The sequence below is a fragment of the Heloderma suspectum genome, chromosome 4 (genome assembly GCF_057233095.1).
Source record: "Heloderma suspectum isolate Gila_16-S chromosome 4, 16-S_ref, whole genome shotgun sequence".
NCBI classification, from domain to species: domain Eukaryota; kingdom Metazoa; phylum Chordata; class Lepidosauria; order Squamata; family Helodermatidae; genus Heloderma; species Heloderma suspectum.
In genome coordinates, this window is record NC_139461.1 from 259,005,407 (window position 1) to 259,021,235 (window position 15,829).

The 15,829-nt window shown below is 47.2% G+C and overlaps 1 protein-coding gene across 1 annotated transcript in view; it reads left to right on the plus strand.

The window, feature by feature from the left end:
• Positions 1 to 213: 213 nt before the first annotated feature.
• The window catches only part of WNT2B (Wnt family member 2B), a 74,145-nt gene continuing 58,529 nt past the window's right edge, over positions 214 to 15,829 (plus strand). Inside the window, exon 1 of the mRNA XM_084848356.1 lies at positions 214 to 386. Coding sequence (XP_084704482.1) covers positions 214 to 386 — 173 coding nt within the window. The remainder of the gene's footprint in view (positions 387 to 15,829) is intronic.

A 15,829-nucleotide genomic window follows, 5' to 3' on the forward strand; every position in this document is an offset into this window, starting at 1 on the left:
AGCCGCCCGCGGCTTAGTTGCCTTGGACTGGGCCTCCGTCCGACGCCCCAGGGCCACAGCGGCAGCAGCGCGCGAAGAGCCTGGAGCGAGCGCCCGCCTGGGGCTGCGCGGGGGTTATCCGTCGGGCCAAGGTAGGCCCTCTCCCCGTCGATCGTGGGGAGCCCCGAGGAGCGCGTCCTCTTTGCGCGCCCGCCTTGCCGGGGGAAGAGAATTATGGCCGGCTCAAGCCGCTGGGCCAGCGCCGCTAGGATTGCCTGCGCTGCCGGGGGCACCAGACGGGCGTCCGAGGGCGTCCCTGCCGCCGCCGCCGCCGCCACCTCCCGCCTCGGCTTGCCCGTGGCCCTGATGCTGCTGACTCTCGCGCCGCGGGCGGACTCCTCTTGGTGGTAAGTCCGTCGGTCGGAGGCAGATCGCGGGCTGGGGGAAGGGGCGGCGGGGGCATGAGACTTCCTCTCCCCGACAAAAAGCCCCGGCTCCCAGCAGCGCCTCAAGCAGGGCTTCGTGGCGGTGCGCTCCCAACAGCCCCGGGGCCTCTTTGGGATGCCGGGGCCGTCTCCCTAAACCCGTGGCGCAGCAGGACTGATCCAAGTCCGAGGACTGATCGCAGTCAAGCTCCAGGACCTCTGGGATTTGAGGGGAGGGGGCCGTGAAAGTCCGAGGATCGCCAGCTCCTTGCCGGCGGGCTTGAAGCCGCACCTCTCTTTCCCCAGTATTAACCTCGGTGGGCGGCGGAGCTGAGCGGGGGCGAGAAGAGCGGGGAGAGGCTGGGTTTCTCTCCGCGGGTTCTTTCTTTCTTTCTTGGGGGGCTTCAGCTTTCGGGACTGGGGCTCCGTCTGCGGCTCCTTCTCCTCGCGGCGAAACGTCGAGCCAAGCGCAGGGAGAAGCAGCCCTCAAAACCGGGCCGGCTTGGCAGAGAAGGTGGGCAGTGGGCTTCGTCGAGGAAGCTGCCGGGGGAGGAGGAAGGACGGGGGAACGGGGGAGCGGAGCCCAGAGAGCCGGACGCGCCGGGCTGCCCCTGCTCGTTAATGGAGATAGATAGATGGGTGGATGGATGGATGGATGGATGGGAGACAGAGAGACAGACAGACCTGCCGACGACGTAACATACAGAGAAAGGACAGAGGTGGTAACGGGGAAGGTGGGTAGATAACCCCACGCCAAGGCCTCTGCAAACTCCTGCCTACCAAAATTCCTGCTTCAGCAACACAAGGCACTGGAGGAGCAGCCAGCCACGGCTAAGCACACGGGCGCAGCCGGATTCCCTGCGCGCTCGCTTAGGAGCAAGCCCCGTGGTGGTCACACGCCCAAGCAGGAGGGCAGCCTTCGGTCCCGTTTCTTCCGAAGCCGGCCGGCAGCAGGCGCTCCCTCGGCGTCGCCGAAGGGGCGCTTCCAGGCGCGGCGCTGTTCGGGCGGATCCGGCGCCTCGTCCCGAAGAGCGGTCCCCGTCCGTGAGGCAGGGAGGCTCCGCAGGAGCATGTCGCCTCCCTTTCTCCGCGGAGCGACCTGCCGACTGTCGAATCATTCGTTTGCCGGGCGATCTGTCTTAGATCATCTACCCGCCTAGCTGCCGTTCTCTCTTTCTCCCCGTTGTAGCAGCTGGGCGGTCCTCTGAGAGTTCGATCATAACTCCCTTGTCAGAAAGGGAGACAGACAGACACACACACACACACACACACACAGAGAGAGAGAGAGAGAGAGAGAACGAGAACAGGCGAGGCAGGACAGCGGGGATATGAAACCAGCGCAAATGATAGAAAGGTTACTGGTCTGCTACATCATTGTGCGGATAGTCTGGCCGCATTATTTCTTACCTTCTAATCTACGCGCGCTCGCTCTCGCCCTCTTTCCGTCTCTCGGTCTCCCTCGTTCTCTCCGATCATAGGGACCTCTTTTTTTCAGACCCCCCTGTGGCGTTATTCTCTCCAGCCCCCCTGTTATCCATCCTCCACCCACCCTTTAAAAAACCTATTCGTCTCTCCATCAGTCGATCTGTCAAGGCATCCCGTCAATTTTCCGACGGCGGGGGACGGGGCACCCCTCTTTCCATGCAGCCGCGGACCATGCCCGGTGACCCTGGCCTCGCCTCCTCCCCCGAAACTGTCCGCTGCCGGCCTTTCGCGCCGTCCCCTCGCCCAGCGTCGGACCGGGCCAAGACCAGGGAGCGGGCGCTTCTCGGGCCGCCTCCTTGGGCCCCGCTCCTGGCCGGAGAGGAAGACGTTGCGCAAGGAGGAAGGGCAGAAGATCTCTGTCGGGTCGGGACGGGCAAGGCCTCGGGGCTCCTTCCAGCTTGTGGGCCTGAATCCCACGACGTACGCCAAGCCTGCAGCCGGTTATTGTTAGCGCTGCTGCGGCCGGCGTAAACATGGCTTGAGCCTTGTTGATGACAGAATCGTTTTAATTTAAAACTGTTTTTATTGTTCATACTTGGGAGTTAAACAAGAGCTCCTTCTTAAACGGGAACAGCTGTCAGTCTGCTCCCAGGAATGAAGCTACAGAAAGGAGTTTGGCTGTAGGCGTTGACACTGGCTTCAATCTCAGGCTTGTCCTACTTAGAGTAGACCCATTGAAATGAATGGGACTAACTGGAGCCCCATTCGTTTCGACAGATCCACTGTGAGTAGGACTAACATTGGACGCAAGCCAGAAACATCGCTGGTGGGCCGCAGCCAACAAGAGATGACTTGAGCGTAGCAGGTCAGCCAGCAAGCGAGGAACTTTGCCGATTGTGCGAGGTAGGATTCAAGGAGTCCAACCGAGAGTTGTTGAGGGCGGGGTTCTCACGTGCATGCTCATCACTTTAGGACTACAGTAACAAGTGATGACTTGCATATGTGACTGGGCCAGGACACCCTAAAAATAACCTTCCTCCCAGGTTCACTTCTCAAACCCGAGGCTTTTCAGTGGAATAAGGTACACTGCACTCAACTGCCAGAGATCAAGGGCTTGTTCACAAGTGCATGCAGCGATGACGTCAAGTGGTAGCTTGCGCCTAGGACAACAGGACATTTATATTTATATCGCTTCCCTCGAATCATCCCAGACGCGATGTTTTTCCGCAGAGTCGCTTCACACAGAGAGCTAACGTTCAAGTGCATGGTAATTAAGCGCAGGAGTCCATTAGCCTTATGAGGTAAAGGCATTTATAAAGAAAGGATGGCTCTTCATTTCCTAGCGAAAGTGTCATGCCAAATATCCTGTTCAGAAAAAAGACATTTACGATAGATGGTTGGATGATGGGAGTCAAGGAAAGACGTATTTTTGCTTCCTTGGAATATCAGAGGTTAGCCCATATTTAGCAATAAAAAATATTAAATCAGTGGGTGTGTCGGAATTTTAAATCTGAAGGCGGGGGTCTATTCCAAGAGGAATACAAACATCTATTTAACTACTGTACAAATCTGAGATTTGATTCAGCTGCTGTTGTCTGCACCTTGTAAAGGAGTATAGTAACGCAATTCCGATACTCAGAAGTAAGTCCCTCTGTGTTCAATAGGTTTTATTCCCAGATAAATGTACATAAACTTGCAAGCTTAATCTCACTGAATTCAGTGGTATTTATTTCCGAGAAAGCAGCCACATGATCGGGCTGCAGAAGGAAGTTTCATAATTTCAGATCTTTCTGGACCGGTGCTTTTGTTTAATTAAAATATGGGACCCTTTTGATTTTACAAATACGTCTCTGGGTTGTATCCGTTTGCATATACCAGAGCACGACTGGCTTTTAAAACCCAAACGGCACTAAGCCAGACGGTGCTTCTTAATTTAAAAAGAAAAGAACAAAAATCCTCGTGGTGTCACAGGAGGATTTGGGCAGGATCGGCCATCGAGACGATTCCAAAAGTCTCCTTTCTGAAAGCTGCGAAAGGGAAAGGGGGCGCGTTGAAGAGTAAAATCGCAGCGCCTCAATTTATTGGTTTATTTTTACCCCCCTGGCCACTGAAGAGACGGTTATGAATTTAATTGAAACTGCGATTTACGAGTCCTTGACTTTAACATCGCTGAGACTGAGGCTGCAAATTCCCAGCCACGCTTCCTTGAGAGAGTAAGGCTGAATACCGCTCAGCTGGAAGTAATCCCTCTCAAACTCCATGGGACGTCTTCCTGAGAGGACAGGTATAGGTTTGCGGTGGAAGCCCCATTGAATGAGACTCGCTCGCTTCCGAATAAACACGCTACAAATCACCTTAAAATACAGACTACGTTGTTGTTGGGTTGTGGATTGTAGCCTTATCGAGGAAACTTAGGGTTGCATCCAGTGTTAGTCTAACGCAAGGTCCATCGATTTCAAGGGGTCTATCTAAGTAGGACTAACATTGGATACAATCCATAAACCCTCCGATGCCAAATTTGCAATGTCTGCTGTTTCTGACCAGATCCCCTCTGGTTTTGCATGGAGTGAGATGGAGCATCATTCACAGCCAGCTGCGCAGCTAGGTAATTTTAGGGCATGGACATAAGGGGTGGGGAGTGGGGCCTTCAGATGGCCATGTATATTACTTGTAAAGTACACATTTGTCTTCCCCACCCACCCTCACCCCATGGCAACAACCATTCCATGCTTTACAACAGCTTCTACATTCCTTTGTGTTAGGACAGTACCACCAACAAAACTGTTTGCCAACACTGATTTAAAAGTACACTGTGCCTGTTTGCAGTTTTGCATTTTAAACTCACTGAAATCAGAGCACCATTATGGTGACAGGTATAGAAGGGAGTTTTGCTTCTGCTGCCCTGATGCTGTCATCGGCTGTCACTCTCTGAGAGATCACGGGGGGGGGGGGCTGGGCTGCAGGGCCCTGGATTTTGACCCCAAGACCTAGGCCTAGCCACCCCACTGTTTGCACAAGTGGACCTCATTTACAAAAGCTTCCGTGATACAAAATGTTTTAGTCTTGAAGGTGCCACAGCAAGACTCTTGGTTGTTTTTGCTGCAACGGACTAACAGGGCCATCCTCCGGAAGTGGTTCCAAGTCCCCATGGTTGATCTCAGTCAAGCCCCTTGGAGTCTGCTGCCCTTCCACCCACCCCTCGAAGTAGCAGCTGGACCATGTACTTCTCTCCCTTTGGGTCTGTGATTCAGGAGGGCTTTTCCACCACAGCATCCTTCCTGCCCATCACTGAAGGCCCTCTCAGCGCCTTGCTTTGAGGACCAATTGTCACTGAAACATTCGCTCAAATATCACGGCCACCTCATCTTCCACCTCAGCCTCCCCACAGCACCTCAGGATAGATAGACTGCTTAGATCCAGGGCAAGGGAAGCCTGGCAAGGGAGCAGCAAAGTAATCCTCACTGCCCATTCTCACCCCATCCAAAGGGACAGAGGCAAGAGTTATCTGGAGAGAGCTGCAGGATTTTAAAATAAAATGCCTCAGATCTCTTCGCTTAGTTGCAGGGGATTGCTGTGTGACTCACATACACAGGAGAAGACCTTCACCAGAGCGAAAAAAAGACTGTTCACTGTTTTCTCTTAGGAACTCAAAATATAATCCTTCAAAACCTGGGAACTGGGCACATTGTATGTATCCCTAACTTTTCTTCCTGGGCCAGATCCTCACCCCGTGTCACATCAATGCAATCCCATCATGGGACACTATATCACTCTTGTGCATTTATACCTCATACCACACACAATGACATTTGTTGCGGTATTTCAGATAATATAGAATAAAAAGCAGGAAATAGCAGTAGAAAAGCAGTATACAGAATGCGCACTGTGCCCCAACAGTTATCAGTACACTTCAGTACCGATAAAAAGCATTAGTGTCATCCTAGCCATGGAGAAATGGATTCACTTCACCCGAGGCTGGCTTCTTGACTTCAAAGAAGGTTGCAGATGCCCCTGGTAGATTTTTTCTTACTTCTTCTGAGTGAGTTCTAACCATCGCAAAACAGAGTTGACCCATTGAAATGCATGGAGCGAGTCAGATACAATCCTTAGATGATGAACTTGGGTCAGATTAGTGGTGCACCGTATGATCTGAATATGCCTACTGGCAAGTGAGTCCCACTGTGTCCCACGAGGCTACAGAATTACAGCCTAAAAGAGTCAGGAGCTCTGGGTACAAGGAATTCTGACTCGTTTCTCGAATGGAGCTCTCCATCCAGCTCCAGGCCCCTTAGTTCCATTCTTGCATTCACTTAAGTTCAGGGTGGGCAACTTGTGGCCCTCCAGATGTTGCTGGATTGCAACTCCCACCATTGGCTATGCTGGCTAGGGCTGATGGGAGTTGCAGTCCAACAACACTGAGAGGGCCACAAGTATGTACCAGTTTCCTCCTGATTAGAATCTAGGATTTCCAAGGTAAAATCCAACATAAATCCTACTTAGAGTAAACCCATTGAAATGACTAGGACTTAAGTTAATCGTGACTAACTTTAGTCTCATTAATTTCAGTGGGTCTACTCCAAGTAGGACTTATGTTGGATTTTACCCTCAATCCCTCCAGAACCACAATCAAGCAAATGATATTTTTAAATTAGCGTTTTTGTACATTAAATGCATTGCTTCATATCTCCATGGAAGTAGGGGGTGATTACTTTTTCTGCTTTCTGACATCTTCTGCAACCAGAGGTGCCCTTCAAGTTGATGCATGCAGCTATTCCAGCATAACCACAGAGGAAGCAATTTGTAAGTGGCAGCTAAAACCTCTAACTATAAAAGTCATTCATTGAAAGCACCTGCCTAGATAAATTGCTGAATATCCTCTCCAAAAGATTTTCAAGAAAAGGGTGGACAAGTCTCCGGAGATGTTGGAGATATACAATAGCTTTTCTTGGGGTATAGCTATACTGCAGTCATATATGGGGTTTCTTTCTACCAGTTTAACTGTCATGGCTTCTCCCTAAAGAATCCTGAGGATTTTAGTTTAGCAACGTTCTGAGAAGTCAGTTTGAAGTCCATAGTCTTCATCACAGAACTACTCAGGAGATGACAATTAAACCAGGTTAAATCTGAGGTGCAGATATGCTCTAGGTACAAAAGCTTAGCATAGAAGTGAGAAGACTATAGCTTGGGATTTGGAGTGGGGTTATAGGTAAAATAATGACTCCTGAGTTGAACATGTGCTCAGAGGTACCCTGTTCCTTAATTCTAAGTGTATGTCTGGCCCCTAAGCAGCTATTTTTTTCATTTGGGTCTGGTTGGTGTATCAGAGTCCTAGCAAAAAACAAACCCCACAGTAGGTTCTGCAAGCCTTAACTCTGCCCTTGTTGTTGTTGTTCAGTCGTTCAGTCGTGTCCAACTCTTCGTGACCCCATGGACCATAGCACACCAGGCCTTCCTGTCCTGCGCTGTCTCCCGGAGTGTGCTCAAGTTCATATTCATTGCATCGGTGATGCTATCTAGCCATCTCATCCTCTGCCGTCCCCTTCTCCTTTTGCCTTCAGTCTTTCCCAGCATCAGGGTCTTTTCCAGAGAGTTTTCTCTTCGCATTAGGTGGCCAAAATATTTGAGCTTCAGCTTCAGTATCTGTCCTTCCAATGAGCACTCAGGGTTGATTTCCTTTAGGATGGACTGATTGGACCTCCTTGCAGTCCAAGGGACTCGTAAGAGTCTTCTCCAGCACCACAGTTCGAAAGCATCAATTCTTCGGTGCTCAACCTTCCTTATAGTCCAGCTCTCACAGCCATACATTACTACTGGGAAAACCATAGCTTTGATTAGACGGACCTTTGTCGGCAAGGTGATGTCTCTGCTTCTTACTATGCTGTCTAGGTTGGCCATAGCTTTCCTCCCAAGGAGCAAGCGTCTTTTAATTTCATGGCTACAGTCACCGTCTGCGGTGATCTTGGAGCCCAAGAAAGTAAAATCTGTCACTGCTTCCATTTCTTCCCCTTCTATATGCCAGGAAGTGATGGGGCCAGATGCCATGATCTTAGTTTTTTTAATGTTGAGTTTCAAACCAGCTTTGGCACTCTCCTCTTTCACCCTCAACAAGAGGCTCTTGAGATCCTCTTCGCTTTCTGCTCTGCCCTACCCTGGCACAGACAACGCACTGCATCTCTTCTCCTTCTTAAATACCAAACTTAGATCCAAAATCTGTGACTGCCGTTTACAATCTCATTTTTAAGTTCTGAGTGCTTTCCCTGTTAACTAGTCACATACATTTTCCAAAATTATTATTTTTTATTATTACATTTATATCCCACCTTTTTAACCATTACCTAACAGTGATCTAAATTATGTTTAGCAGAGGTGGTTTCTTATGTGGAGGGCTAACTTCCCCAAAATAATTTTCATGGGGCCGGCAGAGTAAGACAGTGGACTCAAGGGGTGGAGGGCAGTGAGCAGCAGCCAGACATCAGAGTTTAGAGCTTGAGTGCCATTCGGCCTGCCCTGCACCCCCCTAAGCTAGCCTGCTGCCCTCAGAGGTGGTGGAAGATGTTATCCCATCAACAGTGTTGATGTAAGAGTCAACTGACAGTCCAGTAAGCTTCTGCACTGGGGATGGGGTGGGGAGAGGTGCCAACTTGTCTTTTATCTCAGGCAGCAAAATGTCTTCAGCTGGCCCAATTTTAGGTCTGTAAACAGAAAGGCAGTATATCGCTGATATTGCAGTACTAACAGTGGGTGGGACAGTATTTGATTCGGGTTGCCAAATTCTTAGGGAGATTGTTGGGCTCCACGCCTGTGCCTAGAGGAAATGCTTGCCATTTTCTTCTATGAACTTTCTGAAGCAGAGTCCTGGAAAGTACCAGGTCAGTTCAGCTCCCAGTGTGCGTGAAAAGGAAGGATCAGCCAAAGGCTTCATCTAAACAGCAGCCAGTTATGAATTTTCAGTGACGTCAGGGACACCACAGATTGCTTCACAAACCCCTCAGGAATTGCTGGAACTCTCTAGCATGGTGGTTTGCAAATGGATGTGTGTATAAAAAAAAACACCTTGAAATTCTAAATAAATGTTATTTACAGTACAACAGCAGCTCAGTTAAAATAAAATAAAATAAACCTGTGGCAGATGGTCAGGGAATGCTTTCTTGGTATTGCGGTTTTGGTTTCGGAACTTCACAGCCTTTTGAATACTGTGCTACCCAAAGGGATGAGCGTGGCCTATATAGAGAAGTCATTTATAATGCCTAACAAATACTGATTGATCAAAATCTCTAGTGCTGCTTCCTTTTGAAAGAACACAAAAATACAAGATTTACAGTGCAATCCTAGACAAGTCTACTCAGAAGTAAGTCCCACTGAGTTATGTGGGAGTTACTCCAGGTAAGCTGGTATAGGATTGCAGCTTCAGCAGCCAAATCCTAAAACTGAGCATTAGCAGGGGCAAGGACTGGTCCAAGCAGAAACCTTAGGGGGGATCTTCACAACAACAGAATGAGAAGCATGTTGGTGTATTACCTGGATTTTCATGGAATTGGCTTTGGTCTGTCAGGGACACACGAAGCAAGATAAGCCAAGTGTAGTGTACCTTTAAAATCTGGTTTTCACCGCTTGAGAGGAACATACTTCTGGGTGGGGTGGGGTAGAACTGAATGTCATCAAACTGGCAGGGGCTTTTCAACCAGTGAGAGAGGCTTGTTTCCCACCCCTGTCCTGATTCCCTGCTGCTATTACATTATGAATGGACAGCAAGTAATTTTCCCCGTGTATGCAGATTTCCCAGAAGAAACCAAAATCCCCAGTTCTCCAGTGCAGCATCTGAAAGCTCCTGAGAACTACCCCCACCCCAACTTCACCGCATCCCAGCAATTTGCTGCAGAGCTATTGCTCCCACCCCATTTCTCCCCATGTGTGCACTTTTTCCTATTGCTTCCAACCCCCTTCCCCACCCTTCTCCCTTACTCCTTCTCCCTGCTTCTAACGAGAAGCTCCCATAAACCCAAAAGATCATTACTGTGATAAAGCCATAGAGCAGAGAAGGGACTTTAGATAACAACAAAGAAACAACTTTACATCAGAGAAACTACAGAACATCAAAGAAGTACAGCATCGCGATTTAAGAGAGCATCGGAGAAGCAAAAGAGCTCCTTAGGGTGAGTTTCTAAAGTTAGCTTTCAACCCTTTCACTGCAGGGGAACGAGATTTATTTCTTCTAAGTAAACATGCACAGAAGGGGGGATACGTTAAAGATTAAAAGCAGGCTATCTAAGGTGAATGAGTATCCCCACTACTGTGGAAATGTGAGGGGTCGCTGCTGCGCTCTTGGGGATTATTTCAATGGGAATGGGAGAAACTATCCATTTGGGAAACAAGAGGGAATGGGGTGTCCCACCCCCCTGACCACGTCACTGCCAGGTCACAGAGACATGCCCAAGATTTAATGCAGGAGGACATGGCACACTGTGGTAAAACCTCCAGGGAGCCCCTTTCATTAAAAAAAAGTCAGAGTAAAAGGAGTTTCAGAGAATGTGGCTTTTCAAGAGGGGAGAGGCTGGTTGGCAGCAAATTGGTGACAATGTCATCTGTCACGAAGGAACTCAAATTGCTCTAACTTCACATTAAATCACTCATGAAAACATTCAAAACAACCTTTAGTCAATTAAGCTTACAAGTTTTAGGCTGCAATTCTATGCACATTTACCCAGGAGTAAACCACCCTGAATACAGTGGGACTTATTTCTAAGTCAACCCACATATGATTGTACTGTATGCCAATTCATCTGTTGATTAAATTTGCATACATTTGTATATGGGCAAAAAAAAAAAAACTGAAGCGAGCAGCATCCTGCGTATGCAGTTTTTATAAGTGTGTGTGTATGTTTATATACACATACACACACACTTCATGATTAATTGGGGGAACCTTTTAATTAATTTAGTCTACCTGATTAATCAGTTACGTGTCTCCAACTATGGGCACCTCTCTTGGCACTAGCCAGGTTCCCTGCCTCTCCTGATTTTTATTTTATTTCTTAAAGGCTTTTTTAAAAATTTGTTTTCTACCTGGGAAGCTGGCCTGCTGCAAAGTGAAGGGCTTCCCTCCAGTGCTGTCTGTATTTGGGTTCAAAAGAGTAGCCCTGTGGAGTTCAGGCCTCACCTCTGCCTTGTACTTAGGTTGTTGGCCAGGTTACTTTTCTTTTAGTCTCACCAGTTTTGTGTTCTGAGAAATAAATAGTTTGTGACCAGCCAGACTCACAATGGCAGCCATTTTATGAGTGGTCAAGCCCCCAGCCATAGCATTCATTTTGTGAGACCACCCACAACACTCTCTCAAAATTCCAAATGTGCCCACCGACACAAAGAGACTGCTGAGTTATATATTGCGGTTCTAATAATAATAAATGAAATAACTGACAAAGTGCCACGATAAGAATGTAAGAAGAGGCTGAATCAGGCCAGGCCTCTCCAATCCATCATCCTCTTTCTCACAGTGGCCAGCCAAATGCCTCTATTAATTTGTTCAACCTCCTTTTAAAGCCATCCAAATTGGTAGCCATCTCTACATCCTGTGGAGGCGAATTTCATAGTTTTAACTATTTGCTGTGTGAAAAAGTACTTCCTTTTATCTGTCCTGAATCCTCCACCATTTAGCTTCATAGGATTACCCCTGGTCAAAGATGTAGAAAAAGTCTTTCTGGCCACTTGTTCTACACCATGCATTATTTTATTCACTTCTATTATGTCCGACTTTATTTGCCTTCCCCCACTCCCTTAACTAAGGACTTCTCCACACAGGACTTTTAAACTGCTATTGAAATTTGTTACTCACAGAAGTTTATGGGTCCTTTACATGATGTCATCAACCTCCAGCAACTCTCCTGTGCTTTCTGACCATTTCCACGGCTTTATTTGAAATGGAAATAATAAGGTAATTTTAAAAAATGCAAATTGAATTTGTCTGTGTAAAGAGGGAGGTGTACTATAACAGCAGTGCCATCTAGTGGCTGTATAATGAAACATATAAAACTTGCAGATAAAGGCAACCCCTGGGAGGGGGGAGGAAGTGTGTGTGAAGGAGCCAAGCTTAATCCCGCAAAGAATCTGGAAGCAGAAGGCTTGGTAAAGTTGCAGGATAAAAAGCCCAGTGTGGAGAAGTTCTAAGCCCCAAATGTTGTAACATTTTATCATGGGGGGGACCCTTTAATAATACCCCAAATGTGCTGCTTGAAGTAGCCACCACATTCTGCCTTATGGTAAGGCAGCAGCTTGCATTGCCACACTGAAGGCAACTTCCCAGCCTTGGGTAGACACAAGAGGTTTGCCCCATGACAGAGGAATCCCCTATTTCTCCCACACCCCATGGAAAACCTGTTGCAGGAGTGTGGTGGTTGGTGCTCCTCGGTGCATTCCAGCTCAAGCATCACTAGAATGTCATGTAGTGGAGCTTCCCAGCTGGGAAGTATGAGAATTTTGTTCCAGTTCTCAATTCAACTGAACTTGTCTTGAACACAACCACAAAAGGAAGCCCATTTTTTTCAAAGAATGTTTGCACACTAGTAAAATTGTGATCACGTTTGGAAAATATGTTTTGTTTTTCTTTTTAAATGTGCACCTTGAAAGTCACATTTTTTAAAAAAGCCTTTTCAAGCTTTAGTCAATGCGGTGGGGTGGGGGAGTTCACACTTTCCCCATTTGAAATACACACTTTCTCCATTTTAATGAACTGAAAAACATGCCGTAAACTAAAATGAAAGTGAGCCGAACCAAGCTTCAAATGAAGTTTGGAGAATTTTGGCAAGCTCAAACATCCCTGATTCTCCCATTTGTACTTTCCAGGGATCTATCTTCTCCCCACCCATATCTTGCAAGTATCTTTGTACAGTACAAGTAGGCTAAACATGGTACCTGGGCAGGGAGGGACTCTTGATCTCTTGCAAAGCCTATGGAAATGATAGTTTATGCTTCACTTGGGGGAGAGGCCATAGTTCAGTGGGAGAACTCCTGCTTTGCACACAGCAGGTTTTACATCCTTTCCTTCCCTGGCATCTCTAGGTAAAAGGATCTCCAGTAAGTAGCAGGGCTGGGATATATCTCCCCCTCCCCACCAGCCACTATTGATTAGAGTGGACAAAACTAGAACAGATGGAAGACCAGTGTTATACCAGAGAACATTATATATTCAAACCAGTCAAGAGACATTTTCAGGATCTGGCCCTAAACATTGGCCACAAGCCTTGCTTCGGAGCTATTTGGAGCAGATTAGAGCCATGTGGCTTTCCAACATAATCTGCAATAAACAATCTTGGTGGAAATATCTAAGTAGAGTTTATTCATTGCTGAGAGGGAAGTGAGCAGTTGTGCAGTAGGACTCCATTTTAAAGCTGAAAGTTGTGTTTGAATGAACCACACACAAGCACATGTGTTTGCGACACACTGACACCACACAAAAACAAGAATATAAACACATTCCCTCCTCCTCATGTAAACTCTCTTTCACATGCATCCTTAGTCCATCTGTTCCACTGAAACCACTGTTCCTCGAAGCATCCGTTCCCTGTCTCCCCATCTAACGCCAGAACAGGTCAGACATCAGACTTTCTGGACTAGTTTACAATATTGATAGCACTTTTCCCTAAAAAGTGCACAGAGATGTGCAGTTATAATTGCTGTGACATAGACAGGACTACCAAGGGTGGGGGTGGAAATGAGTCAAATGCTGGGACCCCGATAGTGGCAGGGTTCCACTACCACCGCCCTGGTGGTAGTGGAAGGGATACTTTCAAAGCTCCTTGGCAGGCTTGGTTGTAGATCCTGCTGCTGCTGCTGTGGTGGTGATGGTGATGGTGATTTCTATCACCCTCCCAAGGTGGCTTATAAACCAATTTCTAAAAATATAATCATGTTACAAGTGACGGCGACAACAATTAACTAACATTAAGAGGGACAGTCATGGATCTCTTCAGTGTGTGTGCGTGTGTATGTGTGTGTGTGGGGGGGGGGAGTATTCCAGCCATACCACAACCACCATCCTTCCATTTGCTATAATCCCTTCTGTTGAAAGTCATGGGACCTACTTCCCAGGTGTGGAATTGTCAGTATGGATAACCAGGCTGTGGCTTGTTTGTTCATTCATTTCCCCTTTCAGTGACACAAAGGTCTGTAAAAGTGAGTTTTCCTCCCTTCCTTCTAGCATCAGACTAGGGATCTCAGCAGTTCTCTGTCCCTCCTTCCTTCTGGTCCCGGGGTTCTTGATCCCATCTGGCTTTTTTTCCACCCTCCCAACTTTTCTGTATCCCTCCTTCTTTTGGGCCTATTCTCCAACTCTTCCCTGCCGTTTATCCTACCATCCTTCTGGCTAAAACACTGAGCTAAAGTCAGGAAGACTCCTATTCAAACACCATCTTTGCCATGCACTTGCTGCTAGGAGGCCTCAGGCAGGCTGCTCTTCTTCTCCCCCCCCCCAAACCACAAGGGAAAGGCAGCGAATGCAGCAGGTGAAGAGGGCAGAAATAGTTCTCAGAAGTTCTCCATGCATTTCAGAAAACAAAGCTTCCTGACGGACATTCCTTAATAAGAGAGCTAAGGAATTTACTTTTGCAGGTTGCCCAATGCCTCTCAGGAAGGAAAGGATTTTTTTCAAAAATGTGCTGGGCCTTAATAAATGTAGGCACTTCTGAGAACTGTTTCTCCCCTGGTAATTCGTAGTCTCTCACTCAGCCTCAGTCTTCCTTTCTGCAATATGGGGGCCAATAATACTAACTTAACTTACAGGATTGTTATAAAGATTACAACTAGATAATACATGTGTGTGAAGAGCTTTAAACATCTGTAAGTTCTGTACAGATGAAGGTGATGCTGCAGCTGATGATTTTCCTTTATGGGCTGCATAAGTCTCTTTTATCTTTCCTTGCCCTCTGATATCCTCTAATACTTCTCATCTGATGCCCCTTTCCTTCTTGTCTTTATCTGTTTTTCTTTTTGGAAGCTATGTTGAAAATATCTTGGCCTTGGGGGTCTACATTTTCACTTCTTAAAGTAACCTAGTTCTCCTTGCACCCTTCCACTTAGCTCAAAAATGTGTGGGCTGAATCTGCCCAGAAGGCAAAGTGGAGGGGGTGGGGCATTCAACGCCATTTGCATTATGCCAGCAAGAGAGGATCTGATTGTTATCACAAACAATCCCATAGGATAAGTAACCCAGCAATTTGCCCCTTTCACCCCTTACCAGAACAATATACAAGAACAGATTTCCACATTCATTAGTTATGGAAATTTTCATAAAGCCTTGATTTTCAGAGCACCAGATATAATCTTCAAAGTGAGATTCCTGGATCTTGCCTGCAGTGAAACCTATGGGATCCAGATTTAATTTGGAGATTTATGGATCTCAGCAGTTTCAGACATTACACCAGAAGCAGAAAATCAGAAGTGATGTGTAGCTTTTCTGCAAGATTCACAACTAATGTGTATGTGAATTAGCTCATCACATGAGTCTTAACAATGCTTACAAAGGTAGCAAATGAAGGGCATCAAGGTAACATGCTGTGAAACCAGTAGTCAAACTGCAATGTATTATTAAGTAGACTAGAAGTCATGTTTTAAGGTTACTAATGATGCCATATGCAATGCAAGAAATGCAATCCACTCTTGCAACAGCTGGAAGAATGCTGAGGCACAGATTTCAGACTGCATTGCACACTGCAATATACCTTTGGCCAGTCTGCTAGTGCTGAGGACTGTGACTGATGCTGCCACTGCTGAAATTAATATGCAAAGCCTAGTTAACTTTTCAGCAAAATTTAGTTCATATACCAGTTTATGATATGAAATAGGGCTGTGCACCACTTCGGTCCAAACGACCAAATCCCGAAGTGAATCAGTGTGTGTGTGTGTGGGGGGGGTCATTGAGCTCCGAGTGGGTCAGAATAGCACGGAGGCAGTCCAAAGTGAAGCAGGTCACCCCCAAAGCGCCTCAGTGCTGCTCAGAGATTTAGAGCTAT